The following is a 17,702-nucleotide window of genomic DNA, read 5'->3' on the forward strand; positions in this document are numbered from 1 at the left end:
GTATGTATGTATCATTTAGAGCCCTTAAATCAATGTTTTGTTCCCATAGGTTCTGTTTACGCTATTGAGTTTTCGAACAATGCAAAACAAGAAAACAGCAAAGTACAGCTTCGATGGTAACACATTTAGACAGAATATTTTTTTATTTACAAGCAATATAATTAACTCATAAAGAAATTAATTAAAAACTAATTCAACCGTGTAAAAAATCATGTTGAACTACAATTCCCATCATACCCCTGTGTTGGTGGGCGTGGCTACGGCGGCCGCGCGGCTCTGAGTGACAGCTGGCTGTCAGAAAATGAGTTTGTTGTTGAGCGCGGTCGGATGAGCGCTTCTCCCGGAGCGAACAAACTGGCCTGTAACGGAGAGAACCTGCGGCTAAGAGAGCGCTACAGCGGCTAGAGCGATCTGTTTGTCCCGTGACCGAGCCCGGCCATGGACGAACATGCGGGGCCCGGCGTGTTTTTCAACAATAACAACAACAGTACCAGCAACCCACTGCTGCATGCGGGCGGCGGCGGAGCTGTAGCCGAGCGCGGCGCTTCGGAGGCGGGCAGGGCGCAATACTGCGTCCCGGGGATCCTGCACTTCCTCCAGCACGAGTGGGCCCGATTCGAGGCGCAAAGATCCCAGTGGGAGCTAGAGAGAGCCGAGTTACAGGTCAGGAATAAAGAGAAATATACTGCTTATAAACCTCTGAGTTGTATTTTATAATGTATTTTAAACGTGCTCGAATGTGGAGATGGCTGTTGACAGTGAAGCTAAACGTTAAACTCAGTAAATGGTTCGTGTTGCCTGGAAAATGGGCAGTTTGCTCCCTGTCGAGGGTGTGTTAGTCTATTTTCACTCAGACGCTCAACAAAACACCTTAAACAAGTTAAATTAACCAGGGACACTCAAACTTCTGTACACGAACGAACAGCTCCTTTATTTCAGCTGTAGAGGTAAAAGTAGATACGGTTCGTTAGAAAAAGACTTAAGAGCTGTTTAGAAATTAATGCAGAGTTTTGACTTTAAAATAAATTGCAGTTATTTGAGGAACAGGAGTTTTACAGAAAACTACAGCAGACAAATCAATCAGCTATAATATTAAAGCCACTCCTAATTTCCACGCTGTTCATTTTCTTCACTTACCACGTTGCACGTTGTACTTCAACCATTACAGACAGTAATCCGTTTGTTGTTCTGCAAACTTTCTAGCCCTCTTTCACTCTGCTCTTCTGTGGTGAGGAGACCCACAGGACCACCACATAGCAGGTATGATTTGGGTGGTGTTCTACTGTGTGTTGTGCTGGTACAGCTGGATCAGACTAAGCAGTGCTCCTTAAGTTTTTAAACACCTTTGTGTCACTGCTGCACGTACACAAGTCCACAAATCACAAATATCCAGCCAGCAGTGTCCTGTGGGCACTCTCCATTGATGAAGGACTAAAGGACGACCAACGGATGAGCTACTGTCTCTGACTTTACATCTACAAGGTGAACCAACAAGGTAGGTGTGTCTAATGAAGTGGACAGTGAGTGACAGTGTTTAAAAACTCCCCTGCTCTGCGCAACACACACTAACACACCAACGTCAAGCGTCTGCCCAGTGGTGGTCCTGTGGATGGCCTGACTATATGAAAAACAGTGTGAAAGTGTGTACATTTAGAACTCCTATGTGAACTATGGTCAGTGGAGCTTCTTAAAAAAGGAAATTGAAAAGTAGTTTTATTTTATGACTGATATGAGGGCATAAGCTATTACATATTCAAATTAATTGACTGTTGGACACATAGGAAATGAGTCAAACCAATGATAAAACTGCATACATTGCACTGCTCACAGTGGCCCAAGCTGCTCTGTACCCCACTCGCGGTACTGCCCGTGCTCGCCAGTCAGCCTTAAAAGTGGGCTTGGGGCCAGAAATCGATAACACTAGCCTTTCTTCCATGTTGGAGGAAACTAAGACACACCCACTGCTTTCCTATTGGCTGTGCATAGCTTTGCCTGCAATGTGGCATGCAAAATTTGCAAATACTTCTCAGTGCAGGGAAAATGCGCAGTGGTATATTTCTGTGTCCTGTGTGAAAGTAGCCTAAAAAGTCTAAATTATTATGAGCACAGAATTTGGTTAGAAATGATCTTAAGCTTTATTGTGAGTTTGGTTATTTGTTATAAGGTTAGTTATTAGGCTTTATAGGCATGAACAGATCAAAGTCTAGCTTGCGATGCATTTTTTTCCACATTTTTCTCTGAGCCATGCATTCTTATAAAAAGTAACGGTCAGCAGATTAGATTCTTTCACTTTCTAATTTCTGCGAGGTTTCCTATTGGCCGTTCAGTTCAGTAGTCGAATGTATCTCAACCTTTGAGCTAATTCCACTGACTTTCTCTGTACTGCTTTTTTGTTTCAATTCTGTTCCCTGTGTTTGTGACTCACACCAGGAAATTTCATATTAGATTTAGATTAAACCGTGTTACACAGTATTTTAATACAGGAGCATCTGAAGTTTGTACAGCTGTGTCCACATTTTGTAATGAAATCCTTATTTTAGGGATTTTGTGTTTGATTAATTCCACAGCCATCCTAGAGGTTCCAGTTGTGCTCTCTCTTTTTTTACTCTTGGTTTCTAGAATGGTGCTTTCTCAGCGATCACTCAGCATTAGCCAAAAAAGGATCTCTTAGATGGCTTAACAGAACTGGCAGTTAGTGAGTGTGTTTTACATGCATTTAATAATCTGTTCTTAATCAGATTTCTGCAGTTTTCCGATTATTCAAATGGTCATGTAAACAGCGTACGCTGACATCTGAAATCAGAGTAAGGTCTAGAGTTCAGATTAAGAAATCAGTTTTGGATTTTAGCTCAGTAATCTGAATCCTCAGTGCATGTATACACACCCTGATTGCGTATGCGCGAATGTTACCAAAGATGAGTGGTCTCTGACACATTTCAAAGTTCTCTCATTGTTCTGTATCTGAGAAATTCACTAACACTCGCTACCCCCTAGTCATTACAGTGAATGCACGTCCAGCAGTTCAGGTCTCCATCTGTAATGGAGGAACAAGCGCTGCGTCCAAGAACAGACGCTCATTTAAAAAACCTTGTCTCTGTCTCAGCAGCAGTGTAGAGAAAGCTGTGAGAAGGGAAGCATTGCATAATATGATAAATCATAAAATGAAGAACCATATTTGCCAGGAAAGTGGGTCCATGTTTACAGAAAGCCACAGCAGGGAGTTTTTCATGTCTTTCTGTGACGTTATTAGTTGTTTCAAAGCAGAAATCAGATTATTGTTTGACTCCTCGGTTTTCCTATTATCTGATTTTTGGAAGTGAATGTAAACATCGATCAGACTACTCATAAATCTGATTTTCTGAAGTTATTAGATCATTGAGTTCATGAAAACGGACTCAGGGTTCTCCTTCAAGCGTGTTGAGCTGACTAGGGATATTAAATCAGTGCCAGTTTGAAGCTTCACATGTCTCAGAAGAAGCTTGTACCAACTTGTACCAGCTTGTAGCATACTGTGAAGGGGGGAGACACCTCTCTGCTGAGCTTGCCATATGGTTTAACCAAGGCCTTTTGGCCTTCTAGCTAGAGGGGGCCTATCAGAGTTAGGGGGGCGCACTATCAGAGATAATGTTAGTCTAGGTTCTAATGGGTATGTTTCTTTTTAAATTTGCTACATCCAGTGTTGTCCCAGGGTATTGATTTTTGTCTTGAATTTCATCCTTGACTAACAGTGGTGTAAAAGCTGTATGTGCACATTTTAGAAGTGTCCACTCTGCAAATCTTAACCTCACATTAGATAGTAACATTGCCAAGTGTCTCCTTTAAGAGAATGGAGCTCAGGATCCCTTTCCGTTGGTGTGTCCCCTAATTCTGTGAGGCAGAAAAACTGGATGAAAGTGCTGCTTTCCTTTGAGACAGGGTAAAAATACCTGCGAGTGGGAGTTGTTAGCTAGAAAAAATAGAAAAGGACGAACACCTATGGTGGCTGACTAGTCTTGTCTTAGCAGGAGAGAGTCAGCCAGAGCTCCACAGACGTTTTGAAGCAGGTCCCAAATTGATTGATACCAAAAATTAACTACTAACTAAAGATACACCAAAGATAATCAGCAAGACATAAGATGTGGTATATAATTTTCATTTTTTTTTTTTTTGCACTGAAGTTATGAGGCAAATGTAGTTAATGTATACCCCACCCATTTGCCTCATGGTAAGCTGCATCTCAAATTTATAGCAGACTTTCCAAACCTTGTTGTGTTGTTAAGGTATCATAGATTTGCCTATGTGGTTTATGACATTGTATGTTATCACTGCTGATCTATATGTTATCTATATGCAAAAGTCTGTAGCATAGTTACAAACATTGGTAGCAACTATTTAGTTGAAGCTACGTATTTGCATTTTAAAAATAAGCATCTGCATTTTGAATCTCACTCAGTGATGTCACGTCCAGTTGTGTGTGAACGAGGCCCGTTGATGTGTTTAGAGGACGGCACGTACAGCCCAAATGTTTCATCAAATCACTGTTGCATCAGCGATTGCATTTTTCAGCCACTTCTCTCTTACAGAAGGGATGCACTCATATTAAAATACTGTGCTGCCACGATTTTAATTGCATTCGGTGTAGATAATGCTGACATTCTGGCTTATTTACACTTAAGTGATTTGCAGTTGTTGTGTTTGAACTGGTGGTAAAATATATTGGCACAGTATTTGAACAATGTTCTAAGCCGTGCTGCAATACTTTAAAAGACGTATGTGTGTGTGTCTGATAAGTCTACTTCTCCGTATCTCTGTTTTCAGTGTTTCCCTTATCTTACTCTCGTGCCACCCAGCTTAGATCAGAGGATGGGAGTGAAAGGATAACATTATTTCTTAGTGTTCAGCTTTTTGTGATACACGATCATTTATTTTAGCTCGTGTAGAATTCTTAGTCTATCTTTAGATGTATATATTCAGATTCTAAGCCAGGAAAGACCTGGTCATAGTATGAAATCTGAGTTGGCTTGTGCTGGAGGTGCGGTGTCTATCTCTAGTCTTCTGGCATCTCAAAGCAGGTTTCAGTTACTTATTTTTTATTTTTTTGGATCTTTAAAGTAATGTATAGTTCTGCTGCTCACTTAAAATTTAATTTAGGGTTGTATTTTTTGGGTTATACTTGCGTTTTCATTGCTGTTTTATCACAGTAGGCTTGCTACTTCACAAACAGTCTGTTTGGAATTGTTATAGACTTGAGAGTGCACAGAAATTGTAGTTAGATTTAATGAACAATTATCACTGGCCTCATACATTTCTATTGAAATACATGCAAATGAAATGTAAAACATTTTAAAATCACACCAGTTTTTAATATAAATTAATCTGTAACAAATGTGACAGTTGCACTTTTGTGTGAAAGTGAATGAGTGTATAGGAAAGTGAATTTTGGTGATATTGGTCCTGTAGAGGGTCAAACAGCTGACCTGAGGAGAAAGGAAAAGCAAAATGTCTAGAGGAAACACTGGTGTGTATTTGCAGTTCTGAATCTGCCTCAACCAAAATACAAAAAAATACCATTACTAAATGCTCACTTCTGATTGGCTGATAAATTTGTGGCGCCAAAACTAAGCACAACTCCGTTTGAACACTTCCTCTCATAGTAAACCACAACACTGAGAAAGCTTCTCACTTTCCCTTTGTCTGTTTGTCTCTCTAGTACTCTTTTATCCATCTTTTATTTCTGTAATCTGTGTTCTTTTTTCTCATTTTCTTTCATTCTTTCTTCATGTCTTTGTTGTCTTTATCACTCCGCTTTTGTATGGTGTGTTTTTTCTTTTTCCTTGTTCATTTTCTCTCTCTCTTTCTCTCTCTGTCTCTCTCTCTCTCTGACACACACACACACACACTCAACTCACTCTTTCATATACACACACACGCAGTGTTTGGTTTCAGTCCACCTTAATTGTACTACACGCTTGAAATGTGATGCTGATGACAAGCCCCTAATGCATCTCAGGTGGTAATGTAAGTATATATAAGTGCGGTTGACCTGGAGAATCTTTAATCAAGTTTAAAACCTCACCCGACACATCATACACCACCAATCATGTACTTTTTTTTTTTTGTCTGTATTTAATCTAAATGTAGAGCTCAGCCAGCTCTCCAGTGCTCTGGATTTCCTGAACTCAGTCTGGCTCTCCTCATCCTGTCCGGCCCTCACTCCTTCCCTTTAACATCTGAAGGACCCTTTAAGTGACACACTTCCTGCTTCCTCCTCCTCCTCCTCTGTCACGGGCCGGGTGTGTTTCCCGCACTCCATTCTTGCCGAGGTGATGATGTCACTCGTTCGGGAGTGGCTGCAACAAAGGAAACAGTGGTTGAGTGGTCAGCTTTTTGAGATATGGGATTTCCTAAGAAGCCCATTGATATAATCACAGCTCTAAAGCTCTCCTTTTGGAGAGCTTTAAATCAAGTGTTAGAAATGGAGATGTGGAGACTTTTTTTTGCTGCAGTTACAGCCTCTAATCTTCTGCCAGTGGTTTAAAATAGCTGCTGAGATATTGCTGTGAGGATTTGCCTGCATTCAGCCTTGAGGGCTTTGGGGAGACAGAGGCTGATATTGACTGAGTTTTAAATCACAAAAAGGTGTTGGGTGAAACAGAGAATGCAGTTCCACTGTACACTGAGTGTTGGGGAGGTTTATATTTCTGTAGCCAACACTTGGTATTGAACTTAGTCGTCTTAGGTTCGTGTATGTTTTAAAATGTTCTAAATTAAAAAAAACATTTAAGCTGTCGTATCACAGTGAAAATATTGAAAAATTAATAATAAATAAATCATTGTAAGTAACTGTAACTCTACTACTTCTGCCAGTTAGCTCTAAACCCCCCACTGTACAGCACAAAACTAGCCACACAAGCTGAAAGCAGAGAAGGCTGAAGGTCATGTGATCGATACAGTCCCACCCCACCCCAGTCTCGCGTAACCCCAGACTCAGGAAGCTAGGTTTAAACTTCCCGAGGTGTCAAATCCTCAGAGTACAACCTGCCGGAGGAATGTGGGCTTGTGTGCATGTAGCAGCAGGTGCCGAAAATAACAAGGTGGTTACGTAAGACAGGAGTGGTGATTGTGCCCTGAGTATACAGGCAGAGTTTAGTGTACCGGAAATGAGCTCGGTTAGCGCGCCGACCTATTATGAAACGCTCAAAACGTGAACAAAGGCTGTGACAGGCTCATCAAAGGCTTTCACACACACACACACTCACACACATGCGCACACACTGCATCACTCTCACATTTTAAAACTGACTTCCTTCCTCGAGTCGGAATACCATAAGCTTGATATAAATGTGTAGTGTTGTAATTATCGATCATAGTAGTAAGCAAATAATGTATTGTAGTAGTTCATCAAGTAATCAATAACTGGTTTTAATAAAGGATAATATATATTTTTAGCATTAAAAGAGATTTGAAGATACATGTCATGTCAAAATTGGAAAATTGGACTTTAATTTAATAATTGGAAACATTTTTTACTGTCTAAACTGTGACATATCATTTCAGATTCATTGAGAACATCAGGTTAAGCAAGTCTGTTGTAATCAGGATCATTGTAAAAAATATAATACAGTGGAACCTCTACCTATGAACTTGATCTGTTCCGTGACCCGGTTCGTAAGTGGAAAAGTTCATTTCTCGAGTCAAATTACCCCTTTTAAAATAATGGAAAAGCAATGAATGCGTTTTGATGTCTGCTATTTACACTAATGCTAAATTGCTAAAGCTACAATTTGCTAATCTTAAATGCTCACTCAAGTCTGGGCGCGCTGGGAGACTCGCCTATTGGGGTCAGTGGCCATTTCCAGCCGCCGGCTCGGCGGAGGCTCGGGTTCATTTCTAGAGTCATGGTTCGTTGGTGGAGGCAAAAAATATTCAAACGCCCGGTTCGTATCTTGGAAAGTTCATTAGTATAGGCGTTCGTTAGTAGAGGTTCCACTGTATCTCAATGTGTGTAGACATTACTAGTGAACTCACCTACCTTATATTGTACCCATTGTGAACTCTGACATTCAGCTGTGCACAGATTTCTTGTATAATCTCCATAGAAAAGTGTGAAATAAAATTAGATTAGGCTTTACCTTCAGCATGCTCATTCACAACCATTGTCTTGAGGTGTATAAAGCCCTACTAATCATTTTTGTTTCAACAAAGTGCTTTCTGAATTTCTGTACAATTCACATAATGTTCGCATCGTGTTATATTTGCTTGTATTATTCAGGGCTTTATCTTTGGACTGCTGCCGTATGAGTGTAGTGAGAGGCAGTGTGGGTGAAGTGTGAACTAGGCCGGACTTGTGGAAAGTGTCAAAGATGAGACACAGTCAGAACCTTTCAGCTATCAAAGGCCAACAAGGGCTAATTAGCGAGGATCTCCTTTCCCGGCCAGTGTGGCTGTGATTTTTAGCGCTCTGTCATGTACAGCTCAGCTTCTATGTTCACCTTTAATCTTCTGTCTTCAAAGTAAATTGGTGACTGATGTGGAATGTCTTGGCAGATTGTGATACCAATATACAAGCCTTTGTCTAAATTCACACATTGCTGTTACCAACTAACTCAGATTTGATGATAGTATTTGCGTATTGAGCCTAGTCATCAAATATGATTCACCAACTGAGCTATAAATTATCCTAGGAGACCCAAGCATTTTCAGATACAGTTAAAACTCCCACCCAATTATTTTTTTTTTGTTCAAATGTTTTTGTTTTTTTTTTCACAATTTTTTTTCTCTCTTTTTTTAACCAGTAAAATTTAAGATAATTCTTCATTTTTTTTAGCAACATTTGAGCATACTTATGAGACACTGCAAAGCAGACCAATTATTTTGTCATTACCCTGTATATGTCTGACTGTCTGGACCCACAAATGAATCCCCAGTGACCTCCTTAAGCATGACTGACCAGCGGTTTGGCTTGTCATCAAATGCTGGACCTTTGAGACATGAGACGTGGCTGCTCTTACATTGGAGATTGATGCCTAAAAAAGGGAAGTGAGTCATTATGTGAATGTTGAGGGCATGTTCATTGTGTTGCTGAGTGCAGAGTGCAGTGTGTAAGTAATAAATACAGCAGAACATCGCATTCTTTTATACTATTAGGGTTATAACTATAAGTATATCATTACTTTATATGCTGACACCAAAACCTTGAGCATCAGCTGCTATCAGTACTAACTGTTTAATTTACTGTTGAACACTGGACGCAAATGCATTGTTCCTGCTGCCCCTAGTATTTGTCATGAACACACTCTGGCTCTTTCACGCTCTCCCTTTCTCTATCTCTGTCACTCTTTGTGCCCCCTCTCTCACTCTCCCCCTCTGCCAGATGGACAGACAGTTATAGTAGGACTCTAAACTCCAGGCTTCATTAAAGATCCAGATAAAGCAGCCCCCTGCCAGGATGATAAAGTGGATGTGACTGGTCAGTAAGTGGGTTACCCAGTTTGACTGGCCGTAACCCTGACCACACAGTCAGACTTTCCTGCGCTGGTCACTCTGAACCCGCTAGGCATAAAGAGGGGGATTGGAGATTTACATTGGATTTAAAGTCTTTTTAGTTTGTGTTTTTAAGGGCCATTCTTTTCCAAATGCTGCAAAAAAGAAATAGTTAAATTAAAAAAAGTGCTTTTATGTTTTCAGTATTCATATTTTACTTTGTATTCTTTAATTGTATTACATTTAATTAGGAGATAATGGCTTATTGAAACAGGCTAGAGTCCAATCTCTAATGACTCCTCATTGTGGAGTTCATAGCATCTACCTGTTAAGAGACCAGAGTTAAGACTGTCCAGTGATTTGACCTTTGGGAAGTTGTGGAGTGGTGGAATAATTTTAAATCAGTGAGTGTTTGGCGGATATGTGCTGGATTTAGACTGCAGTATTTGTTTGAACAAGGTTAATCTAACACACTACCAAGTCATGTTCTTCAGATGATGGTCTACCAGGAGACAGTGTGGTTACTCATCGGTCAATTTTAGGTCAGAGGACGACAGCTGGGACATTTCTAGTAGGCTGAGCTCAGCAGAAAAGTTGCCTTTCCCAAGATATACAGTCGCGCATACTGCCAGGTGGTCTCCACTGACTTCTGCACTGACTATCTGTTCGACAGATACATCAAACATGGATGTACATCGCTGATCTCACAATTTAAATTTGTAACCATTCATTAGGAATTTACTGTCTATTATTCAGAACTGTCTATTATTTTTCAAGAACAGTTATGGAATTAAACAGTAGTTCAGATTAAATAATTCACTTGCATAAGAATGGGGTGAAAGCTAAAAATATAAATATAGGGAAAACTGGTTTTCTAACAACCGCACAAGTTCTGATAGAATAACAGGGATTTTAACATTTACAAAATAGATGCATCATCTTTGTATCAGATGTCTCCTGGTGGATGTAAAATTTTACCCTGTGCTAATGCTGGGAAACCCCATGTGTTTGGTGTTTGCTCAGGCTGTTCTGTGATGACTATGTGATGAGTTTGCACAGGAAAAACAACACATGGCCCTGAATAATTTTTCATAGTGTAACTGATTTTAATGGCTGTAAACTGAACTGTCCCTCATTTTTGTCTGGATCTCTCTGACTCTCTCTCCCTCTCCTATCCCCTTTCTTCTGTCAACTGGTTAGAAACCCAGTGGGATGCTGAAAGCTTTCCTGCTGTGGCGTGAAGATTGATTTGTCCTCAACCCAGGATGGCTGACTTGTTGTCTGGCAGCTTTTTCCCCATGCCAAACTTTTTGGGAAAACTGCTGGATACGATCCAGGGTGTTTTCCCCTATTAAACTGTCCCTAATTGTTTGTAATGCCCATGTCCAATACCTAATTATGTGTCAGAGATGAGGTGAAGATTGTAGGAATCAGTTGGCTGATGCACTTTGCTGTCAATTAATCAGCATGTAGAATAAATTTCCTGTCATGTTTTTCCCGAAATTCAGAGAACTGTACATTTGGCACAGTGCAGTTGGGCAGGTTACAGTCACCGGGCATTTGCCAAACCAAGACCTGTCTGTTAGATTGCCAGATCGACAAGTGGCATTTGATTTCTCACTCCACAGAAGAAGTTTCCATATCTTCAGAGTCCAGTGGAGGTGGGCTTTACACCACTCCATCCAACGCTCTGCATCGTGCTTGGTGATGAAAAGCTTCTATTCAACTGCTTGCCCTTGGAAACCCATGCCATGTAGCTCTTGGTACACAGTTGTTGCACAGATACTAATGCCAGAGTAGGTTTTTATCTCTGCATTTATTGAGTCAGCAGAGTGTTAGCAACTTTTACACATTGTGCAGCACAGATCTCGCCGATCACACTCTAACATTGCATGGTCTTCCACGTGGCTGAGTTGCTGTGGTTGCAAAATGCTTCCACATTGACATAATAGCCCACCACTTACAGTTGATCATGATATAGGAGGGAAGAAATTTTACAAACTGACTAGTGGTGTCCTAACACAGTACCACATTTGAGTTTAGTGAGCTCTTTAGAAATGACCAGTTCATTCACAAATGATTGTAAAAGCAAAATGCAGGGCTAGGTTCTTGATTTTATTCAACTGTAGCAATGGGACTGAACTGGTTAGGAAGTGTAACAGTGCTTTTGTCCATATAGTGTAAGAAGCAGTTTAACCAAAATATCATTTTAATTTTATCATAATAATAATTAAAAAAATTTGTGTAGCCTTCATGTGGAGTCAGACAAAACAATACTTAGTCCATGGTTTAGATCCCAATTTCCCTACTAGAACTCTTAGCAGGTGGAACTGCAGACTTTTTAAGGACTACTTTGGGAACATCTGTCTAAACAATGAGAAGGCAGGTGGGCTGTAGATTCAGCATTTGGTAACAGTTGTGAACATTTTGCACTGATTTTTTTTTGTCTGTGTGGGTGCTGGCATGCAAACAGTCAGTTTCTGCTTCCATTTGAATGTGTTTTTAAACTCTTGTTCCACATCCATTGGGAAGTTACAGTCTCGCATTTAGTCTCAGCTGTAAATGACTAGTTTGGTGACCATTCACACCACCCCCCAGAAGTCCAGACAGACACTATTTAAATTATAGTTTACCATTCTGTAGAGGACACATCACCAGCTGTTTTAGAGCTTTACAAAGTCAATTAAACTGGTGGGATGGAATGGATGAATACAGAGTCCAGTAGATGTGTGCATGCTAAGCATTTTATAACTGTTGAACTTTTCTCAGCCCACTGTATTTCAGAACTGTGCAGGCATGCTTCTTAGCTTCTGGAATGCAGAGGTTGCTCAGTGAATTATGGTGAATTATTTTTTTGTCATGGTTATTGGTGGGAATTTGGGTTGTGTCTGAGGTTATTTGGGGAGTTTGTGTGGAAGTGGAATGTGGAGAACTGTCTGTTCATTCCTCTCAGCTTCAGTTTTTCACTCTCCTAAGGCTGATTTCTCACAGCTCCTCTGGCCACTGTGGCAAAGTGTTAAGTGAGTACCTGAAAGTACGTCAAGAACAGTTCTAGATGTTTCATTTGTTTCTCTTTTTATCATAGCATTCCATCAAATGTTTGTCTAATGAATTTAATAAAGAGAGTGATTCAGAGAGACTTTTTCTTTTTTTTCTAGAAAGCAAAAAGATGGTGAGGACAACCAAAGCCCACGCATTTGCATGATAATTATCTTTTGTGGCAATGATTAACAAACTATATATTATCCAGCTCTGCCTCTGTTTTTAGCCCTGTTCTTTAGACAGACTAGCAGTCCCAGTTTATCTTCAAGGAGAGTGGAGTATCCTGTTGTGATCATCAGCATAAAATCTGAGAGTTAAACTCCAGTTTCCATGGGAGTGTTTTCTTCTTTTCCCTATTTATGGGTAAGAGGCCACACTCAGAGATCCTCTATCTGTGGCTTTTCCACACGCCCACTCGACACTCCGCGTACCGGCCTGGACACTGGAATGCCTGGAATCCTCTTGGCTGCTTATCAAAGCCAGTCATCTGTCCTCTTGTGTGTTTGCTCTAACTAAGAGACCTAGCCTTGTTTGTGGAACAGGCAGCTCATTTGCATTGTAAATAGCGCATTATAGGGGATTATACTTAGCTCTTACTGATTGACAGTGTAGACCCTTCTCTCTCTCTCTCTCTCTCTCTCTCTCTCTCTCTCTCTCTCTCTCTCATATATACACACACACACACACACACACACATTTTACAGTTTATCACCTCTGATCTTATGTTCTGCCATTGTGAGCTCCTAAATAATGTTAAATATTTTTAAATAAATGTTAACATGAACGGAATGCACCTTTACAGTTTAGGTATGCTCTGATTGTACCTTTGCTTGTCAATTTACAGCTCACAATTTGAAATACAACAACATAATCATGGCCTATTTATATTGAAACTTGAAAATTGTTGAATGTGAGACTGATGTAGCCTCAGATATAGTTTCAGATGACTCTCTAGCCCCTTTCACACATGCATGATAACCCAGAATTTTCTAGACTTTTCCCCGAGGAGCTGTATGTGATCGTGAATGTCCCGATTTTATCCAACCCGTGTGTAAATAGAGCTGGTAATGACCTGATTGTCCGGACAGGACAGGAGCTTTTAAGGAGGTTGTATGTGAAAACAGCTTACGTTAGTGGCCAGATATGATCTGGAATTCATGAGCTTTTATTTTGTTGATTTTGTGTTCATGTTCATCCGGAGTGGGAAAAGGTTCAGGATCTTTCTTCCTCAGAGCTCAGTGTCCACAATCTTTCTGATGAATGATATCTGGGAGTGTGGTTTTGAGGTCACACATGCAGGTCACAGAAGAGCTTTTCAGCTGAGTGCTTCCACCCCCTGCCGGTGTCTCTGAACTTTTGGCTGCAGCCGAGCCAGCCTAATTTGCTGTTAATAGGCAGTCAGTTCCCAAGTGGAGAAAGAGAGAGAGAGAGAGAGACTGAGAGTCCCTTATGCACTCTCTTTCAATAATGCAGTAAGTGTCTTCCTGGAATAGAACATGTCCTGTCCTTGCCTCATGTGGAGACATTCTTTGCTCTGGTTAATACGTGACTGTTAGCGGATGAAGATAACTGAGAGTGCTCTGTTTACAGCCAGAGCTTTAGTGCACGCACTACTGAACCTTTAACAGCTATTGAGCTCATTGCTGCACAATGAATTATCAGAATTTTCCAAATGGCTTGTTTCTCAAATAGAGGTGTTGCATATTGCATCATATTTAAATGCCTGAGTGGTCTAGTATGTGTAGTATCTAGTATATTTTAGCCTAAAATGCATATGAAAACTGCATGTGTCATGATGTTGGCTTTTGGTGGGACATTATTAAAGGCTTAGCTTTGCTGGAAGCTTTATTAGGAGCTTATTCTCCTGTCAACAACTCAACCAGCTCACTAAACAAATAGCTCAGGCCTCTGGAAGCTGCTACTCCATGGACATGCTGTTAATTCTCTTTCAATTTTGGCTGTGGCACAATATAGGATTTGATTAGCTAAAGTTTTACTGCTTGATTGAGATTCCTCAAGAGCGTTAAGCTTAAACATGAAAGCTTAATTTTAGGAGCGGTCTCTGAGGAAGATCATGGCAGATGTACACCACTGATTCATTTGTTCTTTGGGATGTAGAGATTATAAGAGTGGAAGATGGTTCACAATGTCCCATGTGGCGGCTACGTCCGTGTTTAGGCTGCAGAAAGGATGGTGGGTTAGCTGGGAGGAGAGTGGGAGGAATAAAGCCTGTGTTATTTAAATGAAGGACATTAAAGGTAGGTTGTGAGTCATTTTGAGGTCACTGTTCTGCTGTAGAATGTCCTCATTGCTGTAAGTGAACTTAAGGGAAAAGCTGTTTTGGTTTGCACCGTCTTCTTCGTTTTGCTGGTCATGTTGCATACTTGGGAACATATTTGTGCAGGGGTTTCAAACGAGGGGTGAAGGGGAGAGGGGAGATCTTGGTGTAATTTACGTTTCTGTTTTTCCTACAGTTATGTACGGCGATACAATTAAAAGAAAAACAAATAGTAATTCAAACTTGATAATACAAAAACAACAACTTTATTCTCTAGCAGAAAAAAAAAAACTAAATTTAGTGAGATATTCATGAACACCAATGAAACCTTGGAAAAAAAGGGTGTGCTCATACTTGTCAGATATTCCTGGTGCATCAAACAAATGGACCAAGACCACCTGAGTAGGTGGGTCTCAGTTCATTTCTAAACAATCTCTGTTATGTATTGTTTCGTACCAGTACGAAGACTCCGTGTAGATTTGATGGTTTTTGAATTTGAATCTCTTAATTTGCTGAATAAAAGTTTTAGGGAGAGCTTTAGCATTAAAAAAACTAATTAAAAAAAAATCTTGGACACAGAAGCTTTAATGAAGAAAATGAAGGCCGCCACCGCCCCCCCCCCCACCACCAAAAAAAAAAAAAATAGCACCCACAGCAGCTGTGTGTAATTGAGGTTTAATACGTATTTTAACAAATATATAACAATCTACCTTCTGAATTTAAGACTTTCGATAATCTGTTTACGTTGCTGTATTATACACTCTGTAAAACCATTGAATGTGAGCACAACACAAACCAGGATTAAAATGGAGCTTTGGAATTGAACTATGAACATAAACACATGCTGAATATCAGCCAAATGCTACTCTTCTGTTTTCTCAGCACCAATGTTGTATTTTTATTTTTCTCAAACTGTGTCCTAGCCTCACCTCTTTGTAATTACTGGAACAGATCACCGATAAACAGCAGAAGGTGAAGTTACCAGGCCTGTGCCATCAGCACTGTATTGGACTTCAAGAAATGAAAGCAGTGGACGATTACCTGCTCCAAAATGCAGCCCTGAGCTTTCCTCTATTTGTACTCATGTTCTCCTGACAGAGATTTGGCTCTATTATGTTGTTGGTGAAAGCAGAGTGGGGTGTGTGGGTTTGTGTGAAGTTTGTGACTCAGTCTCTGTGCGTCACATTCAGCCTCTCCACACTGAGAGAACAGCACTGACAGAGGAGAAGACATACAGTAATGAAGGAAGCACACAGTGGAAGATATTTAGGATGTACTGTGATTAAAATAACTGGGTTGTTGCCGAGTTATAATCCATAATCCTGAGCTATAATATGATCATCAGTTATGCTGCACACCTGGAACTTGCTTATCACTAACACTTTTATTAGATGAATCAGGTGTTGTTGAAGCACCACCTGCAGAGATGGAGAATGTATCATAAGAACCAACATATACTCGACATGCTTTTATAATGATTTATATTGAGAAATGGTTTTGAAAAATGGTTTAAACTGCTATGCTGGAGGTTCACAGTTGTTTGTTGTGTGTCCACAGGCTCAGGTTGCTTTTCTGCATGGCGAGAGGAAGGGCCAAGAGAACCTGAAGAAGGATCTGGTCAGGAGGATAAAGATGCTGGAATACGCTCTGAAGCAGGAGAGGTATCAACCTGAGTTCTTTTCCTCTTCTCCCTTTTACAAAATTCACAAAATGTAAACAAAACTAACACTACAAACTTTCACCTTGCACTTAAAAATAAACTCTTCTTTTGTAAAGGTTTTAAAGTCGAGTTAGGTCTTTGAAAAGTCTTGGAAACGTGGACATGTGGAGTGTTCATTTTTAAAAGTGTGTGTGAGTCATAAAAAAATCATTTTCGCACACCTCGTAATAATTGTCTGCTTATGCTATGCAGTACTTAATGTGCTGTAATTTCCACGTAATTCAGTATTTCTGACTGAACGAGTGGGAAAGGCAAGTTTGTTTGCAGTGTCACACCTCTCTGTGATCTCTCCATGCGCTTGGAGGGTTGGAATAGCTCCTCTGTCTCATTCGTTTACAATCCCCTTTGTCCAGTGGATTATCGACAGGGATTTTTAAGCCACAGGTGCAAAAGTTAAGATGGATTTAAAGGTATAATCATAGTGCTTGGGCAGTCTGGATTCTTTTTTTTTTTGTGGGGGTTATTTGAGTCATTGATATGCTGTTTGTGCTGATCACGTTATAAAAGTGTAGTTTATATTCTCATTGTTAGTCAATAACATCCTGGATTTTGTTCTGATTTGGCACCTAGAGGAGAGTTTTTGCCTGAAAGACTGAGTTAACAGTTTAGACAAGAGCTCGTGTGGCAGATGTTTTGCAGCCTATGGTGGTCCAGTAAATCTTGTTGTAATGTGAGAAACATATGAAGTGTTGTGTATGAATGCAGCTTTTAAGTAAATATATATAAAATTAAAATTACAAAATTAAAATTTGTTACATTTTATACTAAAACCAAAATCCTGACAAATCCCCCACCCCCCAAAAGAAATCATGCTTTGGGCAATGTTTGTGGATTAATTATTGCTTTTAAAATCTGTGGTTCTAAGTAGTATTTGTGTGTTTTCCAGCACTTTCCTGTCCACATTACGCTTTGTTTGTTATATTATCTTGGCTATAAGTAATTTAAAGGCTGTAAAACTGTTGTTCCGTGGTGTTACCCCATTGCTTGCTGGAAATGGCTTATGGGAATTTCGTAGATATTTTAACAATGTATATAGACAGAGATTGACCTCAGATTTGCACAGGCCTGAGCTTCGGAGTGTAGTTCAGTGAAGGCAGCTTTGACCCTGTAATGATTCAATTTTATATCTAATTGCTAGAATAAAGAGAATAATTTTAGACTGTGTTACTGTATTGTAGCTTTTCAGCACATTAAACACTT

The 17,702-nt window shown here is 40.1% G+C and overlaps 1 protein-coding gene across 2 annotated transcripts in view; it reads left to right on the top strand.

Annotated features, from left to right (window-relative positions):
* Positions 1–312: 312 nt before the first annotated feature.
* The window catches only part of LOC136686880 (striatin-like), a 35,089-nt gene continuing 17,699 nt past the window's right edge, over positions 313–17,702 (top strand). For both annotated transcript variants that reach the window (XM_066660939.1, XM_066660940.1), the window contains exons 1-2: positions 313–663; positions 16,340–16,443. In XM_066660939.1, coding sequence (XP_066517036.1) covers positions 439–663; positions 16,340–16,443 — 329 coding nt within the window. In that variant the 5' untranslated portion in view covers positions 313–438. The remainder of the gene's footprint in view (positions 664–16,339; positions 16,444–17,702) is intronic.

The sequence above is a fragment of the Hoplias malabaricus genome, chromosome 2 (genome assembly GCF_029633855.1).
Source record: "Hoplias malabaricus isolate fHopMal1 chromosome 2, fHopMal1.hap1, whole genome shotgun sequence".
Lineage (NCBI taxonomy): Eukaryota > Metazoa > Chordata > Actinopteri > Characiformes > Erythrinidae > Hoplias > Hoplias malabaricus.